General features: G+C 38.4%; 1 protein-coding gene across 19 annotated transcripts in view; it reads right to left on the bottom strand.

The window, feature by feature from the left end:
• ITSN2 (intersectin 2) overlaps window positions 1-20,076 on the bottom strand; it is a 145,580-nt gene that overhangs the window by 69,829 nt on the left and 55,675 nt on the right. For 11 of the 19 annotated variants that reach the window (XM_021088358.2, XM_085019733.1, XM_021088357.2 and 8 more), the window contains 6 exons: window positions 19,514-19,599; window positions 18,574-18,836; window positions 16,741-16,890; window positions 14,125-14,265; window positions 12,869-12,956; window positions 7,961-8,100 (listed from right to left, as the gene is read on the bottom strand). In XM_021088358.2, coding sequence (XP_020944017.1) covers window positions 7,961-8,100; window positions 12,869-12,956; window positions 14,125-14,265; window positions 16,741-16,890; window positions 18,574-18,836; window positions 19,514-19,599 — 868 coding nt within the window. Of the gene's footprint in view, window positions 1-6,835; window positions 6,917-7,960; window positions 8,101-12,868; window positions 12,957-14,124; window positions 14,266-16,740; window positions 16,891-18,573; window positions 18,837-19,513; window positions 19,600-20,076 lie in introns of all 19 variants that reach the window. The other 8 variants (XM_021088350.2, XM_021088354.2, XM_021088361.2 and 5 more) reach the window with 1 other exon arrangement.

Here is a 20,076-nt window from a genome sequence, read left to right as displayed (position 1 = left end):
AAGAGAAAAAACAAAAAAAAAAAAACCCAAACAAAGAAACCCTCCAAAAACCTAAAGTAAAGAAAAAAGGCTTCATGTCAAAGGAGGGAGCTTAGACATTTGGCTAGAATGTTTTGGTAAAAGATGTCTTGGATATACACACACGCAAATAAAACTACAAACCACAAACAAGCAAGTGAAAACTCAAACTCTGTTTCTTTTCAGAAATAAAATATTTTATAGGTGAACCCTTTCAACCTGATTGAAATGGGAGATCTGATCTATCACTGGTGTCTAGAGACTATGTCCAAAATGTCTGAGATCAAGACTTGCAGCTAAGGAGTTCCTTTGTGGCACAGCAGGTTAAGGATCCAACACTGTCCCTGCAATAGCTCGGGTTACTGCTGTGGCGTGGGTTTCATTCCTGGCCCAGGAACTTTCACATGCCATGAATTCAGCCCCCTCCCCCAAAAGACATGCAGCTTAAGACAATAATAATACAAATACTGCATTCTCAACAAAGCTTCCACAGATCTAAGCTTCTATAGTTCTTTTTGTTGAATTTTCCTCTAGACTCTACTGAAGAACAGGAGACTATAGTGGTTACAACCTATGGAGAAGCAATATGGTTTAGTGATGAGGACTCCCGGAGCATGGGTCTGGAATTAGACCATCAAAGTCTGAGTCAGGCTCTGTCAGTGACTAGCTGAGTAATCTTACCTAGGAAAGTTACTTTACAGGTTCCTCATCTGTAAAATGGAGTTAATTACAATATATGCCTCATAGCATTGCTGTGAGGACGGAATGGGTTAATACACATGAAGTGCTTATAATAGTGCAGGGCACATAGTAAGTCCTTAATAAATGTTAGCTATATTATTGCTGAAATCATAAATAAGGAGAATTATAAGTTTAAAAGGGAAGTAAAGAGGAGTCAAATTAATGTCTGATCTTAACAGGGCTACAAGGTTAGCCCTCCAGTGTCCTTTAAAATACTGCTCCGAGTCTTCCCTCATCAGCCCATTCCTCCAGTGTCTGAATTAATGAACTTCCCTATGCTTCCCAGCAGCCCTTTAGGTCCATACTTCCTACTGTTATATACACCTTGGTGAAAATAGGTTCCCAAGGTTAGACCTGAAATTCTCTGAAGAAAGGAAGGGAATGTAATAAAAGGGAAACCCTTGTATTATGAGCTTGGGAAATAGCTTAGCTGGTACACAGCTTGTTTAAGTTTTTACATACAATCCAAAGGACTAGTGCTCCTGATCCCCTAATTAGCCTACTTGTCACCTTTACAAATAAATACCTCACTTTGCCCTAGATTACCCCAGCTCCTTTCGAGTATGTTAAGAACCCAACCCACTGGAGTAAGTCACAATTCTGGTGCTGACAGATTATACTTTCTAAGGAAAATCATTTATCTAATCATTACCCAATGTCAACAGCAGTGACTTTTCAATGCACTCTAAGTATTTTGGAGATTCAGGATAATCCCTTCCTAACAATAACAAAAATGTTTACATAGCCCATAAAAGTTCACGAAGCACTCCCATACATACACTATCTCATTTAATTATCATAAGACTCTGCGAAGAAGGCAGAACAGACACTGTCAGCTTCATTTCATAAATGAAGAAAGCAAAACTTGGAAGTTAATCAAGAGTTATACAACAGCAAGTGTCATGAATAGAACCAGAACTCACTTTTTTCACTTCAGCCTCCTAGGACAGCACTTTTGTCACTGTACCTTACTTGCTAAAGACAGGATATTCCCTAAGTTCTCCTTAATGCAATAATGGCCTGTCAAATATCTCATCTTTGAACCCACTGGCTTTGCTATTTGTCTTAGTGTAACTTGAGGAAAAGAGTAAAAATTACCACTGATTCTGTACATGTCTATTACAGGGTCCAATAAAACATAATTTTCTAAGATAAATAACTTAAAACATTATACTTCTGGTTCACAAGTAGCCTAAAGGAGTGATCTCTCCAGAAGCTCTCCGTCCCAAAGGACCACAGAATTAGAACTAACTGCCCATCTTCCTCCAAGACCACTGAGACCAATTCTATCTCACACGCCAAATGACTTAGCCTTTCTTGTCATTCTTCACCACCTGAATTCGCATGTCTATAATGCGGTTTATCCTTTGATCTGACTCAATCCCCCATCTTTCCTCTCCCCAGACTTCCTCTTCGTGGTTAAGAAATCCTCACACATAGGCACATATCTTCTCTGGATGGAAAGTTCCTTAATCCTTGCCTTTTTGGCTGATCCTTCAGGAACTGCCTTTTCTCTATTTCTCTCTCAGTTTATTATCACACAGTATTCCATTTACATCAAGGTAAGGGGATAACTAGTATTTTCCTTGCTTTTCATCGCCATTTCCAGACCATTTTTTCTCCTCACTCTTACACACTCCATGCTTTTCTGAGGCTTAGTATACCACCCAGCAGTAACATCCTCCCCTTCCTTTTTATAGTCACCTATCAATCATCCAGTCACTGATCCTCATTTATTCAGTTTCATTATTCTCCCAGTTTTTGAGATCCAAACACATGACCCTATCAAAACCTCAACTCTCAGGCTGATCGCCTCAAAAACAACCTTTTTTTACTCCATTTACTCCAGCATTATTATACCCTGAATCTTATCATCATCACACAAAGAACTACCATTGATCAAATACCCAATTTCTTTCTTCTTTTTGTCTTTCTAGGGCCCCACCTGCGGCATATGGAGGTTCCCAGGCTAGGGGTCTAATTGGAGCTGTAGCTGCTGGCCTACGCCACAGCTACAGCAACGCAGGATCCGAGCCGCATCTGTGAACTACACCACAGCTCACAGCAACTCTGGATCCTTAACCTGCTGAGTGAGGCCAGGGATCCAACCCCCAACCTCATGGTTCCCAGTTGTATTCATTTCTGCTGCACCACGAAGGGAACTCCGTTCTTCTTCTTCTTTTTTTGTCTTTTTGTCTTTTTAGGGCTACACCCGTAGCATATGGAGGTTCTCAGGCTAGGAGTCTACTTGGAGCTGTAGCCTCTGGCCACTGGTAACGCCAGATCCAAGCCATGTCTGCAACCTACACCACAGCTCACAGCAATGCTGGATCTTTAACCTACTGATCGAGGCCAGGGATCGAACCTGTGTCCTTATGGATCTTGGGTTCATTAATCGGAGCCACAACGGGAACGCCACATGCCCAATTTCTTACACATAAGTTCATATCCTTCAAACTTCTCTTATACCTGGTACATCCATCTCAACATTTCTCCAACCTCACTACAACTTCCATTCTGTTGGAATGATTCTTTTTTCAGGATCAACCCTTCCTCTCTTCATATCCCTTCATGTACAGTATGTACTTCAGAGTTCATCTTTATCACAACTATTTTTTTTTTTTTTGTCTTTTTGCCTTTTTCTAGGGCTGCATCTGTGGTATATGGAGGTTCCCAGGCTAGGGGTCCAATCAGAGCTGTAGCTGCCAGCCTATGCCAGAGCCACAGCAACCCGGGATGCAAGTAGTGTCTGTGACCCACACCACAGCTCATGGTAACGCTAGATCCTTAACCCACTGAGCAAGGCCAGGGATCGAACCTATAATCTCATGGTTCCTAGTCAGATTCGTTAACCACTCTGCCATGACAGGAACTCCAACGACTATTGTGTGAAGTTCAATAACTCCCTTGCCCCCTGCCTTTGCTTATGGCTATTAAAACCTCCCAATTGTATGACCCTATGAACTTATTTCATCAGCCTTTTCTGTGCTTATACCAAAGCAGTTGAACTTTGGTGGAGAAAAACATACAATTAGGCATGCTGTTTCCAATTTAAATTCATCAACTCCAGCTTTGAACAGACATTCAATATTGTTCAGTTTACCTAGTGTTATATCTATCAAACCTCCTCACACCCACTGAGATATGTATTTCATGCCTACTTTTCCCTCCTGAAGCCTCCTAATCTTCCATCCATTCTCCTCCCTGAAAACCAATAGCCTTGCCTCACTAAGCCATATTAGAACTCTCTCATCTTTTCTTCTCAAAAGCAATAAAGCTTCCTGCATTTGCATCCATCTCCTTTGAGTCTAGTTTGAATTATTCCATGTGCTCAACTATCCATGAAGATTCCTTGTAGTGATCCAACTTGTTTCTGATTTAAGTTTTGAAGCTGTCAACTTCCTACTCTCACCAACAAGTTTATTGAATGCACACCTATCTCCTCTCCATAGGCTACCCTGGAGGTATTCTTTTTATTTTATCCTCCACACTATGCTCCAGATTATATCTTAATCTGCTTCCCTGAGACTTTGCTCTATCAATTATCACCACTTTATATAATCAATCTCAATCTTTCACTTTCCTCCCTCCCTTCCTCTCTTTTTTCCTGCGAGACTTGTCCTTCTTTTCTTTGCTCTCTTTTTTTTTAATTTGAAAAATAGCCTTTATATAAAAGAATACATTACATGGAATCAGAAGTATTCCTAAAATCTGAGATATATGGCTTTGTGCTGTTTTTGGACTAATGTCTTCCTACTCTTTTCACATAAACTCTATATACTAACTCTAAATGCTGCATATTTTGAGACCATTCAAAACCATTCATTTAATCAACAAGCATATACTGCCACCCATATTGTTCCATGCAATGTTCTAGGTGCTGAGAATTCAGCAATGAAGTATTTGGCTTAAGCCTGGCAATCATCACTGAGATGGATATAGTTAGTTACCTAACAAGCTCAATTTTCTCCATTTTCATTCTTCTGTCCTAACAGAAACTATCCCTTCCTCATGTATTCATATGCTGCACAGAGAGGTGATAACTCATTTTTCAACTTTATTAAGGTATAACTGATAAGGAAAAATTATATATCCTTAAGGTATAAACTTGCTGTTTCAATACAGGTATACACCGTGAGATGATCACCACAGTCAAGCTAGCGTGCCCATCTCCTCACACAGCTACATTTCCTCCTTTCTTCCTCCCTCCCTCTGTCTCCTTTCTACTCTCCCACCCCTCCCCCTCGCTGACGAGAATGCTTAAGCTTTATCCTCTTAGCAAATTTCCACTACACAATAATGTATTGTTAACTATGGTCACCATGTGGTACATTAGATTTCACAATTTATTCACCATGCATAACTGAAACTTTGTATCCTTTGTCAGGTCTTTTTTTTTTTTTCTTTTTGCCATTTCTTGGGCCGCTCCCCCGGCATATGGAGGTTCCCAGGCTAGGGGTTGAATCGGAGCTGTAGCCGCCGGCCTACGCCAGAGCCACAGCAACTCGGGATCCAAGCCAGCATCTGCGACCCACACCACAGCTCATGGCAACGCCGGATCCTTAACCCAGTGAGCAAGGCCAGGGATGGAACCCGAAACCTCATGGTTCCTAGTCGGATTCGTTAACCACTGCGCCACGATGGGAACTCCGTGTCATGTCTTTCTTAAACCAAAAAAATAAAAAGTTTTCTTCATGGTCTCTTTTCACTCTCTTAAATAGGGGCTCACACTCACTTCACTCTCCTCAGCTCCCATTCATTCCTGATTTGCTGCAATCCAGCTTTTGCTGGTCACTCAACTGAGATGGCACTTTCAGAAAGGTCTTCAAAGGTCTCCTTGTTGGTAATTCAATGGATTTTTTTCAGTACAAAGTTAACTGCTCTGTATCATTTCCAGTGACTACAGAAAGCCTCTTTTTTTTTGCTTTTTGTGACAATAGTCAGTCTCCTGACTACTCTGACAGTACAGGTTTCATCCCCTTTTCAGTTCCTAAATTGCCTTTGATGAAAATATCAACAAGCAGCGAAAGGTTGAAGGCAGGAAGCAGAAAAGAAAGTAAAACAAGAGACAAGAATAATCTGCTAGCCTGTGGAGAATCAAATACCAACTGAAAGGATCAGACTTCTGTGTGTGAGTAGAGTCCACAAATCACCATGAAACTTCACTGTACACATGAAGAAACAGCTTAAGTTTGTGTGATCTGCAGTAAAAGCTCCAAAAGCAAATAACCTGGCCATTCATGCTATAACTGAGAGGAAAGGCTGATACCATCTTTCCAATCTGCCCTACCTTTTCTTAGGCGGTAACACACGAGCCCTACTTACCCTGTTTCTGTCTTCACTGTGCATATATACAACTGCCCTACTGCCATCCATTTCAGTACTGAGTAGAACGTGGTCAAAATCTGCCAGGGCCAGCAAATGGTAAATATAAAGCAATTTTCTTTAAACGATTAAAATAGGAATTCATTGAGTATTTTAAATAATCTGTGTGCTAGTACCCGACAAAGTGATTTATTTATACATGTGACTTAAACAGTTTTATTTGTGGTACAAGCATATCTAAATATGAGGCCTGATAACCAGACATAACTAAAGTTTCCCCTGCATTATTAATTCTTTAAGATTAGAAAGCAGCCTGAAATATACATGACATAACCTTGCCCTAGATTTCAGAAAGCATAAAGTTTTATTTTAAACAATGATTTCCAGGGATATGGGCCAATAATTTAATCTCATATTTCCTTAGTTTTCCTTTTAATTGAATCAGTAATCATCCCATCAGTTAGCCCAACTCACAGGGAGGTTGTATGGAAAACAGATAACATTTCAAAGTGTCTTGGGCTCCTCTGGAGAAAGGTTACTCAGGACCAACCTACTGGCTTTTGGCATTAGATTCAAACAGGCAGTGAGACAGCAGAAAGATATTTGAGCAAGCAGGAAGAAAAAAAATGTTTATATTGTATATGTCATTCCAAATAAAGATACTCAGATAAACGCAAAGAATAGTCTAGTTTTTAAATAAAGAAAACAGTAAAGTAACTCAAAGAAAGGGAGCTAGATATTAGAAAATAACCTTAAGTAAGAGGAAGAGGTTGTTGAGACAGCTTAGCAGAGACAAAAGGCACTGAAGAACAGAGTCATCCATATTCCCACACTGTAAGATAAGGCAGATAAAAAGCCAATTAAACTATGTACAGATTAAAAAAAAATAAGGTAGGGAAGATAACGTGGCTGGCTTGTCTGTCCATCAATGACAAATTATTTTTAAGTTTTTTTTCCTATAGAACATACGCTTGTGTAAAATGTATTATTAACATTATTCACCTCAAATTTCCCCTCCTTAACTGAAGCTACCATGGTTTCTTTCCTTTACCATACTGTTTACTCCGTAGCTGCTGTAATGTTACTCTAAATAAGTTAGCAAGATGAAAGTCACATGAAGATAGCTGCCTGAGAAGGTTTGCAATACTTTATGCTCTGAAAACTTCATGCTTCATTAGCAAAAGAGTAACTGAGACGATTCTCAAATTTCAATGATGTGCCATTAGTCTGATATTTAGCTTTTATATTTTCTTGCATAGGTACAGCTTCCATATACAACTAATACTGCATGGAATGATAAGCATAGAGTATATGTTTTGGACATCTGCTCTGCCACTGCAGCAAATAATGAATCATAAACCTACTTTTCATGAAAAATTTATAGCGCCAGGTTATGCTTTAGATTTCACTGATTACTGTATTATTTCACAAAGGTTAAATTAAATTGTAAAAAAGAAACAAAAAAGAACTTAGTGTGTTAAATGAGCCTCTACCACCTGGACTATTTAAAAATTTTCACATTTCCCATTTTAGAATTTACCTAAAATCATGCTGGTTGAGAACTAATACTGACAAATCTAATCTAATACTAATACTGACAAAGGTATTGAAATGAAACAATCTTCAAAAACTGGAAACTATGAATGAAACAGTCTTTAAAAATTGGAAACTATGGTAAATAACTGTTTATTTACATGACACAATGTTTGTAATATCTTCAGAGAACATTAAAACCAATCTTATAATTCTGGTGTAGCTCAGATTATATGAGTTATAAAAATGTACTATATATAACAATAAGAACTTCAGTTATTCATTCTACTAAGGGCAGGTAAAAAGGCAGCAACTAAAAATGAAGATAATAGAAGCTAAATACCTTCAGTTGATTGTTAAATGAATCCATTTCTGACAGCTTAGATGCAGTTTCTTTTTCAAGAGCATCTAATTGTTCTTTAAGTCTTTGGCATAATTCTTCCTTTTCTAATGATTTTTTTTGAAGTAAACTGATTCCTAAATCTGAAACACAAACATCACACAGATTACATTTGATAGAAACTCCTGTCAGTACCAGTACCAGACATTTACTGTTTGATCAAAATGGTATAACCAGAGAGACAAAGGCTGTACACGCATAATGAGTAACAAGTAAAGGGAAGAAACTCAGCAGTCATGTCCCCTTTTCGCATCATATCTTGGGAAGATCCTCATATGGAAATGCTATAAGCATTGGTCCTGTACTTAAAAGTACTAGGACCTGAAGTGATGCTCTAGTCTGGGAAAGGCGCTTTACCAATCTGATCCGCAGGCTGGCCCTCTATTCAGTGGGCACTGTACCTCCCACCTCATTTGTGAGGTGATGGATATAAAGCTATTAGTATAGAGTCTGACCCATAACAAATAATTAATAGCAGCTATTGTTGAAGTAGCTTTCTTTTCATTCTTAGTGCTCCCAAGAATAGGGGAATAGTCACAGCAAGGCTCAATAAATATTACTAAGTGGATCATGTAGTGCTACTTTAAGAGGTAAGAACAGAGAGCTTAGTTTTATATGACCTTTTCTCATACATTTAGGCAGGGATGAAGAAACTAGATGGAAATATCTTACCATCTAATTAAATAGAGTTGACCCTTGAACAACTTGGGGATTTGGCAATAACCCTTTGCTCTGTTGAAAATCTGAGTACAATTTATAGTTGGCCCTAAATACACGCAGCTGAGTTCCTCCATATCCATGGTTCTGCATCCTCAGGTTCAACCACCATAGACCTGTGTAGTACTGTAGTATTTATTTATTGAAAAAAAAATCTGTGTATAAGCAGATCTGCACAATTCAAACCCACATTGTTGAAGGATCAACTGTACATATTTTAAAATTTTATTGCATTTTTTAAAGCATAGAAATCTAGTATAACACTTAAATAAAATGAAGCATATAGAATAAAAAGTAAAAAGGTCTTTCTTGGGAGTTTCCGTTGTGGCATAGTGGGAACAAATTTGAATAGTATCTATGAGGATGCAGATTTGATCCCTGGCCTTGCTCAGGGGGCCAGGGATCCAGCGTTGCTGTGAGCTGTGGTGTAGGCTGCAGACGTGGCTTGGATCCTGTGTTGCTGTGGCTGTGGTATAGGCTGACAGCTGTAGCTCTGATTAGAACCCTAGCCTGGGAACTTCCACATGCTGCAGGTGTGGCCCTAAACAACAAAAAACAGTCTTCATTTCAACTCCCAGCTTGTTCTCTCTTAGGCACTTAGATATGTACATATTCAACATTTATTTCCCCTGGGCTTTAATAGGATCACACTGTATATAACTGTTTAGCAACTTGTTTTATGTTTAATAACATGTCGCACCATTAAAGACATCTAGATCTAGTTCATTCTTTAAAATTGCTCCCTGGTAGTCTATGTTATGGCTGTTACATAAATGTAACGATTCCCTTTTTGATTGCCATTTAGGTTGTTTCTAATTTGCTATCATTACATAAAAATGCTGCAATAAACATCCTTGTACATACATTTTAACGCACATGTGCAAGTATTTTATAAGGGTAGGAGGTGAAAAAATTGCTATATATAAAGGATTTACACACTTTAAATTTTAAAATGTTGACAGTAAGTTATACCAATATCAATGACTCCAAATTACCAGTTTCTACACACCCTCACAACTGGATATTATTACTTTTTTCATTTTTGCTTACTGGCAACCCCCCCATTGTCCTTTTAATTTGTATTTCCTTGATAACTACTGAAATCAGATAAATATTTATGTACATGGCCATCTGTTTATATTTATTGACCATCATCTTGAATTGACTCCTCCCACCCTTTGCTGGCTCCCCTGCACACACACCCCCACCCCCCACCAATTGGGCCAATTGGGTTGTTTTGAAACCTGATTAGTAAAGGCTCTAAATTCTTATATTATATATACATATTTCAATTTTTTTTTTTACTATTTATGATATCTTTCATCATGAAAAACTTTTCATTTTTATGTCACCAAAACCCAAAGCAACTTCCTTCATAGCTCTACCTATTGTTTGAAGAGACTGTCCTGACATTAAGATTAAAAAAAAATGTTTTCCTCTGTGATATTTTTTCTAGAGTTGTATTTTATTTTTAGTCTCTTATTTTATCTACAATTTATTCCTGCACACAGAGTAAGGTAAAGAGCTTCTTCACCCCCCTTCAGGTAATCAACTGTCCCCCAAATCACTTAATGAAGAGATAGTAACTACTGTAAGCTCATCCTTTTCCCCTTGATGGTTAGATGCCAACTTTACCTTATCCTAAATTGCCATACATATGGCATATATATATATATATGTTTGTTACTGGATTGTTTGTTCAGTTTCATTGTTCTATGTTTCTATTTCTGACCAACAATACATTATTATTTTAGGAACTATACCTTTCATAACTTATGTTTTGCTCTGACAGGGCTAGTCTCCTCCCCCCACTAACATATTTCTGTTTAATTTTGTGCCTCATCTTACATATTTTCTCTTCTGGGTGAATTTATTAATTATCTTGCCAAGGTCATTTTAAGAAACCTGACCAGAACTGAATACATGGATCAATTAATAGAGAACATCATTTAAAATACTGAGCTAGTTCATTCAGAAATATAATATGGATCTACGTATCCAGGAATCTTTTATATCTGTCAGTAAAATTTTATGGTTGTGCATTTCTTCTTTATTCATTTAACAATGAAAATGCTAAATAGAATGAGACCTTTTTTTGATATATAGTACAGTTATCGATTTCTTATATGCTGATTTGGTATCCAGACACCCTGCTAAATTCTCTTATAATTCTAACAGTTTTCCAGTTTTTCAAAAAATATTTAATCATTAAATTACACATCTGCTACATGCAAGACACTGCCTTGTGTTCGTGGTACATAAAAGTGTGAGTCCTATTATGGTCAAGGTGGGAGACAAACAATGGGAAAAGACAACAATAAAAGAACAGTCATTCTAAGTATTCAAAATAAGCAGCAATAATAACGGATGTTTTCATACTGAATTTGAGCATATATCCACGAGCACTGTGTTAGGTAACCGAACAAGCAACATGGTAGTAGAGTGGGCTTTGGAGTAAGACACACAAGAATTTGAGACCTACTACTACACCATCTTGGATAACTACTTATTCTCTCTGAACCTCAGTTTTCCCAAGCTGCACAATGGGAATAACAACAACTTCACAGGTTGTTGTAAAGATGAAGTAATGCATGAAAACTGCCTAGCATGGTGCTTGGCACATGGCTGGTCATCTTAAATAATTATTCTTATTGAGAGAAGAATCTAAGGGATATAGGGTACTTTGCAAACTCCAAACAAACGCATCCTATTCTAAACTGGATTAAAGATTAATAAATTAATAAAAGTTAAACTGGACCACATTCCACAGAGAAAGAGCAGCTCTTCCAGGTCCCTACTAAGACATGTCCTACATCTTATTCACAATGCAAATACAATGAGGATGGCAATGTACTTTCTATCCTGTACAGATGAGGAGGGCTGCCTTATCCTGCCTCTGGAATGCCTGTGAAGGCTAAGGTGAGAGTTGATACATTTTGAACAGCCAAGAAAAGCATCACGTGCATGGAAGACTTGTCTGAGAAGAGACATCGGTGCAAGATGTGAGACATAATAAGAGTAGCTCACGAGATCGAATTTTTCTATTCCTGGTGTTTCCTCTATGTAAAGGGATCTTTATTACAACAGCACTCCCAGTTTCTTTCTACCTCTTAAATAACTGGTGGGATCAAGATAAGGACCCGGACGTACACAGCCCTACATCTTTCCTATCCCTTGCTTTCTTGGGATTGAACTGCCCACAAGAATCTGCATTTTGTTCATGCACCTAATGTCTTCACAGGGCTGCTGTGCCCCTCACAGATAAGCCACGCTAACATTAGCCTTATTCATAATGGGGTGATATTTTGGTCTCTCACGTCTTGCTCCTTTGCCTTCTTTCTTAATTTGTTCAGAACTTGGGCAAAGATGAGAGATGCTATTTATTGGACCTCCTAAACAACCAAAAGTGTGACGAAGAGCTCTGGAATGAAAAGACTGGCAGGCACTCAGTGGGAGACATTTAGAATATTCTAGCTAGTTCTAACACATTTGCAGTTTCTTTTCTTTAAATAAATTTTTCTTCTGCTATCCTGTTATTGGCATGCTATGATATCCAATGCAGAGATTTATTTTTTTTTCTTTCAGTTTTCTCGTTGGGACTTGAATCAAGAGAAATGCCATATTATTACATTGGAATATTTTGTTCCGCAAGTGTCAGAGGGCCGAGCTGGTAAAATTCTTTACATGAATCACAGAGTTAGATGATATAAAAGGTCTGAGACAGGCATACCAGTCTACTGAGGCCTTCCTTGCTGTACACTATCACCCTAGAATCCCACAGGTTTGACTCCATAGAAAAGTCCCCAAACAAAGAGCTCTTCACAATTAGTGTAGGATTTTGTCAAAATGCACACATAGCCTTGTGTTCAAGCCAAACCTAGGTCTTGTTTAACTGTAGTCTACATTTTATTTGATTCATATTTGAAATATCTAAATAAAAATAATATCAAGACAGGAAGTCAAACCACAGGGGGAACACCTGTGATAATAATTTTCACATTATTTTGAAATTTTTAACTACAGATGAAACATGTTATTTTTAACAGAATAATGCCACTTTAAAAAGCAACAGAATACGACTGATGTAGTTATTCAGAAAAGAATACAAAAGGCAAAAACATCTTAGTGACTTACCAGGTGTGTTAGTGAGCTGCATGTTTTTAATTCTTTCATTTAATAATTGCTTCTCTGGTACCAAATAGATAAGCTTATTTTGATATTCCTTATAAAAAGAAAAAGTAGCACCTGATTAAAAATCTATAATGCTTAGAATATTTTGAAAATGTAAAAACATGATTTAATTGCCCTTGAAACTTAGCATAGGAATAATATGTAGAAGAGTATGTAAACTGCTTATGACTTATGAATAAACTAGAATGGAATTACACATGATTTAAAATACGAATATTTACACATAAATCCATTATGAATGACTAGCTGAAAAGAAAAGGTGGTGAAGAAAGCTGTGTTAACAGGGTGCATCTAGAAGCCTGGCAATTTCAGCATAATGAAGGATGACAGCAGGCAAAGCCTAAGTGGTACCTTTGGTATCTGCACTAAATGGTAACTGTAAACAAGCCAGGCTTCTCCAGAGCGAGTATCAAAGAGGGACTAAAAACTTGGGGATAACTGGGAAAGCAGGTATAAATTAACGCTTTGTTAATTGAGGTTAGTCCACACAAAAAATATATTTAGTTAAGAGGACTCTTGAGATGCAGAATAATTCCAGAGGCCCTATTCTGCAAGTAAAGAACAAAATTGCCAGGTCCCTGAGGGACACTTTTAATAGTCTCACCACAATTCTGAGAAGAATAATATTAGATAAAAAATTCCTAAAAGTAGTAAAAATAACCTTAGTTAAATGTAACAGACATATATTTATGTATTTGTTTATTAAAGATTTAAAACTCAAAGTGGGAGTTCCCATTGTGGTTCAGCAGGTTAAGGACCCAACCTTGTTCAGTGGGTTAAGGATCCAGCACTACCAAAGCTGTGGTGTAGGTCGAAGATGCAGCTCAGATCCGGTGTTCTGGTGTCTTGGTGGCTGTGATGAAGCCATCGGCTGCAGCTCCAATTCAACCTCTAGCCTGGGAATTTCCATATGCTGCAGATATAGCAGTAAAAAAAAAAAAAACACAAAACCCTCAAAGTGGTAAATAACCATTTATGTATAAATATTAATCAGATTTTCACTAGATGTTGAGCACAGTTGTAGGGAGTCTATGAGCTTCTTGATATTATATAAGATTGTGTATACCTACATCCTTTTAGAAAGGAGGTCTAATAGAGGTTCACAGGGGTTCACGACCCAAAAAGCAAAAGCCACTTTATTAGGAAGAACTATTAATAACTGCTCATGTTTAAGGACAACTGAGCAGCAAAGGACTTACCTGAAGTTCCTGTTGAAGTTGCTTGATTTCCATAATTTCCAGGTCACATTGCTTATCCAGCACTTCCAGCTCAGTCTTTTGAGTCTGCTTTCTGAGTCGGACATCTTGAAGTCTGCCTGAGATCTGCTGATGTTTGCCATTCTATAGGAAGAGCATATAAATACACAGTAACATAAAATACTAATAGGAAATGTTCCTATCAAGAGAATAATCTTTTTATGTAAATTTTAAATGTTATTTATCATGTATACTCAGTCTAAGATAAATGTCTAAAACCAAGTTAACTTGAGAGAGTTATTAGCAGGAAACACACCATTCTGAGTGTTAAGAGTCTATTATGTTAAGATGAGAAAGCACAAATGCAATGTTTTTTATCTGAACTCAGCATTTATGCATTAATTTATAATATTAAGATATAAACAACCTCAAAGAATAATGAGGAATAAATGTTTGCATGCGACATTTTGCATTACTTCTCTGAACTTCTTTTTTTACCCTTACTGCTGTCATCTAATTCCTCTAATTAAACAGTGTCCAAGAGGGCCTTTTGGGCCACAATTCTCTTCTTCTATACCAACAGTCCTTTCCCCTTCTACCAAGAAGAAAAACAAAACAAAAGCAGAGATTCTCAATGGAAGCTAATAAGAAGATTGAGGTATTGTCAGCTGAATGGTGCCCCTCCCCAAACTCATACGTTGAAGTCCTAAGCCTCAGAACCTCAAAGTACGATTGTTTTTGGAGACAGGACCTTTAAAGAGATACTTAAGATCAAATGAGATCATATGGGTGGGCCCTACTCCTATTTGACTAGTATCCTTATAAGAAAAGCACATTTGGGGGAGTTCCCGTCGTGGCGCAGTGGTTAACGAATCCGACTAGGAACCATGAGGTTGAGGGTTCGATCCCTGCCCTTGCTCAGTGGGTCAAGGTTCCGGCGTTGCTGTGAGCTGTGGTGTAGGTCGCAGACGCGGCTCGGATCCTGCGTCGCTGTGGCTCTGGCGTAGGCTGGCAGCTGCAGCTCCGATTAGACCCCTAGCCTGGGGACCTCCATATGCCACGGGAGCGGCCCAAGAAATGGCAAAAAGACAAAAAGACAAAAAAAAAAAAAAAAAAAAGAAAAGAAAAGCACATTTGGATACAAAAAAAGACAGCAGAGATTCACAGGCAGGGGAAAGAGCACGTGAGGACACATTCAGAAGGCAGTGTCTCCAAGCTAAGGAGAGTGGACTCAGAAGAAATCAAACATGCTGACACCTTGATCTTGGACTTTGAGTCTCCAGAATTGTGGTAAAATTAATTTCTATTGTCTTAGTCACCTGGTCTGTAGTATTTTGTTATGGCAGCCTTAGTAAATACAGTGGGGGTGAAGAGATAATGAGGCCCCTGGTTAAAAATCAATGATAATGCAAGTCTTTACAGAAAAGTATGTTTCATATTTGAGAAATACATGCTAAAGGGAACATGCTGTGTCCATCCTAGAGCTCATGTTATTATCTACAGCATATGTAAGTATGGGCTCTGGACCTTCCTAGACTCTGCACTTTAATCTATGCTATTGCTTGATGTGTTACCCAAGTTCTTGGGGAAAAAACAATCAATCTTAAGGTCTCCTCTCATTGTATTTTTAAGGACAAATAGTCAAGGTGGTGGTTCAGACAGACATCCAAGTAACTACAAAAAGAAAGAGTTATTAGGACTGTTTTGTTGTACTATGGCATGATTAATAATTGTAGGATACTTACCTATTCATTTGGAAGCATAAAATAGTACCTTTCTGACTCAAACATTGTGGTTTTCAAAATTTTAATCCATCAACCAAACAAAATGTTAGGCTACAATTAAATAAGATGTAACTATGGCTCCATCACATGGCTATATACACATTTTTTGCAAAACCCTACTATACTATTAGGTCAGGCTTACAGGATTCCAGGGTCTAGTAGAATAGTATACCTTACTCAGACCCTTTATATCTTCTCATCTTCATTTCAAACAAGCCTTTTAACAGCTTGATCTCTGACGTCTGGTGTGTAAAAACTGATAAGCATAATGGTCAGTATTAATTAACAACCATAGTCCTACTGAACTGGAAGGAAACGTTAAGAGATCACTTGGGTTAGCAGTTTCAAGTCATTTTTTCTTTCTAGCAGTAGAATCCTTTATTTCTAAGCAAATCTTGATAAACCTTCAATAAAAGTACAGCAGATAAATGTGGAGCTTCTCTGAGGCGTGGACAGTACTGGGAGAGGAGACACTGTCCTGCCACACTTTGCTTAGCCCCCTGTAGACCATCATCCAGAGACCAATCTGAAAACTGAAAAATGAAAAATCACCGAACCAGCACAACCTTAAGTGAGGCACGGAGAAAGGAATATCTTGCCCAAGAGGACATGGTTTATCCACATCTGAACTAAGACCACAATATAATTTGCAACATTTTGAGTCACTATCCTTTTTTTAGCAAACTATACTGTCTAGACTGTTTCAAAGCACATACAAAAATATGACTAATTACATTAAAACATATTAATGAGGTAGATTTAAAAATTAGTAATAGTTTTCAATAGGTAATTCTGGCATCATTCAGATAAATTTCTCTTAAACTTATAGCCATACCAGTGCTTCCAGCTCGAGATGAAGGCTCTTCTTTTTAGAGTTTAACCTGACAATTTCTTCCTGTTCTCTATTCCTTCGATTGAGAAGCTCCTGTCTACGAATTCTCTCCCATTCTAAACGACGTTGTCTTTCAAGTTCCTGTTTTGCTGCCTGAAAATAATGAATTAAAGTTAATTCTTATTATTGATTGATTGACTGATTGTCTTTTTAGGGCTGCACCTAAGGCATATGGAAGTTTCCAGGCCAGGGGTCACACTGGAGCTGTAGCTGCTAGCCTATGCCACAGATCCAAGCCAGCCGCATCTGCAATCTACACTGCAGCTCACTGCAACACTGGATCCTTAACCCACTGAGCAAGGCCAGGGATCAAACCCAAGTCCTCATGGATACTAGTTGGCTTCATCACCACTGAACCACAATGGGAACTCCCTAAAGTTAATTTTATTTTTTAAAATTTTATTTATTTTTTTTTTTTGCCTTTTCTAGGGCTGCTCCCACGGCATATGGAGGTTCCCAGGCTAGGGGTCCAATCAGAGCTGTAGTGACCAGCCTACACCAGAGCCATAGCAACTCGGGATCAGAGCCGCATCTGCGACCCACACCATAGCTCACGGCAATGCCAGATCCTTAACCCGCTGAGCAAGGCCAGGGATCGAACCGCAACCTCATGGTTGCTAGTTAGATTCGTTAACCACCATGCCACGATGGGAACTCCCCCTAAAGTTAATTTTTAAATTGACAATTTTAATTCGAAAACTGATGGAATGACAAAGTAAAGGTGAGGCAGCATTTAATACTTAGTGGGCTTGAGTGTCCAAGGGAAACTGGGCAAACCTAGTTCTAACAAAGGGCCTAAACTAAAGACTTCCACAAAAGCAAATTCATTCATCAGACTTTCTGATTGCTTCATAGGACCATCCTCTTGCTGCAATTATTTTTCTCTCAATAAACAAAAGGATGACTTCATAAATAAAAATGTTGGTAGGAATAACGGCACCTTTATTCTGGTATCAGGGAAGAAAAAAACTTTTATTTACGTTATTTCAGTGTCACTGTAATTTACTGTGCTCCATGCACAGCTCTTGAAAACACAGCTGGCCTCCCAGGGACCCCACACAGCACCATTTATCCCAAAGACCTGTGCAAGCCCACTTCTTGATTCCTCTTGAGGCTCTGAGACTCCCACTCTCATCTCCCTGCCTCTCCAATTACTTGGCATCTTACTCTGGATCCTAAGCTTATTTTCGTTTAATGAGCTGATCAACATGACTTCTTCCTCTGGCTCCTCACCCAACTCAGTTTTGCAACCAATCCTGCTTTGAGTGAGATACCACCTGCAGACATGCTTTCTCTCCCACTTGTCAGCCCTAAAAACTCCTCATAAGCAAGTATCTGCTTTACCTCCACAGGGGAAGGAAGAGTCAGATTTATGCAGGATAAGACTGAATGATGCTGAGAAAAGGCATAACAAAAATGACCGTTTTTTAATCAGATGAAGTGTAGCAACTTATTAAATAAAATGATTTTACTGGGAAATGAAATAACTTTAAAAAATAACCTCTCGGGGAGTTCCCGTCGTGGCGCAGTGGTTAACGAATCTGACTAGGAACCATGAGGTTGCGGGTTCGATCCCTGCCCTTGCTCAGTGGGTCAATGATCTGGCGTTGCAGTGAGCTGTGGTATAGGTCGCAGACGTGGCTCGGATCCCTCGTTGTTGTGGCTCTGGCGCAGGCTGGCAGCTACAGCTCCAATTAGACCCCTAGCCTGGGAACCTCCCATATGCCGCGGGAGCGGCCCAAGAAATGGCAAAAAGACAAAAAATAAAAAAATAACCTCTCGTCTTTCTATCTCTTTTCTCCTTTCTTCTTCACGCTGTCTCTCCAATTCCCTCTGCTTCTCCAAGCGTTTTTCTAATTCAAGTTGTTTCTTCCATTCTTGTTCTTGTAACTCTCTCTGTTTTCGTTCCCACTCTTCCTTTTCTTTCTGGGCTTTGCGCTCTGCCTCCCGCTGCTGCTGCTCCATCATGGCCTGGCGGCGCTTCTCCAGCTCCATGTTGCCTCGCTCATAGTTGGCTTTCCGCTTGTCCTCAAACGTAACTAAATAAGGTATATTGTGAGCATTTTTCAACATTAAGAGGCTACAGAATCTCATTTCAATATCCTCATGCCCTGTGGTCAAGTGAGTGCTATTACTTTTTGGATACTTCTCCTAAGGATAATTTTAACTCAAATGTAAATAGTAAAATATTTACTCTCTTCTAAGAATATTCATTTTTGGAAAACAAATCTCTAAGGTTGAATTCATCCAAGAGAAAAATGATTTTTTTATTCCTGCCAATAAAAATACTTTTCAATTTTTTTTCTCAGCAATTTCCTCAAGGACAACCAAAGCTATGTGGCTATATACTTGTTATATTTAGTATATGCTTTTCAATATTTAAAAATATCTACCCATATACCTTTTCAACCAATATTTAAACTTTTTTTAAAAGCTAAAGATTTTATCACAAAGCTTAGTCTAATGATTTTTCCAAAATTGTGAGAAACACTTTAACTAGGATATAATACATACACTCTTTCCAAATATACACATCCATCTCTTCTTCCTACATACTCTTCTCAACTGACATCAAAATCCACCCCATTCATCAAATAGTTTCTTGTCTAGCATATAAGATATTAAGAATGTAAAAATTCTGTATATTCATTTACATTTCAAGGTAAAAATCTAAGAGAACTCACTATAAATACACAACTTGGATACTTAACGTTACCTGGTAATTTTTTCTGAGGTTCCTCTTCTTGGATTTTCTGATATGAAGGCAGAGTTCCATTAATAGAATCAGTTTGCTTTCCTCCTCTAAGAAGAGCAAACAACAAGTAAGTTTAGCATTATTCAATCTGAGAATTTTTAGACCAGACTATATAGACTACCAATGATTAGAGCAATTTATTTATTTATTTATTTATTTGTCTTTTTGCCATTTCTTAGGCTGCTCCTGCAGCATATGGAGGTTCCCAGGCTAGGGGTCGAATCGGAGCTGCAGCCACCGGCCTACTCCAGAGCCACAGCAACGTGGGATCCGGGCCTCGTCTGCGACCTATACCACAGCTCATAGCAACACCGGATCGTTGACCCACTGAGCAAGGGCAGGGATCGAACCCGTAACCTCATGGTCCCTAGTAGGATTCGTTAACCACTGAGCCACGACAGAAACTCCTAGAGCAATTTAATACTTAGAATACAGTATTAAAGATATTTAAAACATAGTATGGTCTATAGTTACAATGTATGGCAGTATATGGATTATTGAACCAGAGAAGGAGTTCCCTGGTG

This window comes from Sus scrofa, chromosome 3 (genome assembly GCF_054392235.1).
Source record: "Sus scrofa isolate SSC_HxYL_T2T_F1_AM1 chromosome 3, Sscrofa_HxYL_maternal_Yorkshire_Landrace_v2.0, whole genome shotgun sequence".
In the NCBI taxonomy this organism is placed as follows: Eukaryota; Metazoa; Chordata; class Mammalia; order Artiodactyla; family Suidae; genus Sus; species Sus scrofa.
The sequence above is the reverse complement of the archived record's forward strand: the minus strand, read 5'-3'. Positions and strand labels throughout refer to the sequence as shown.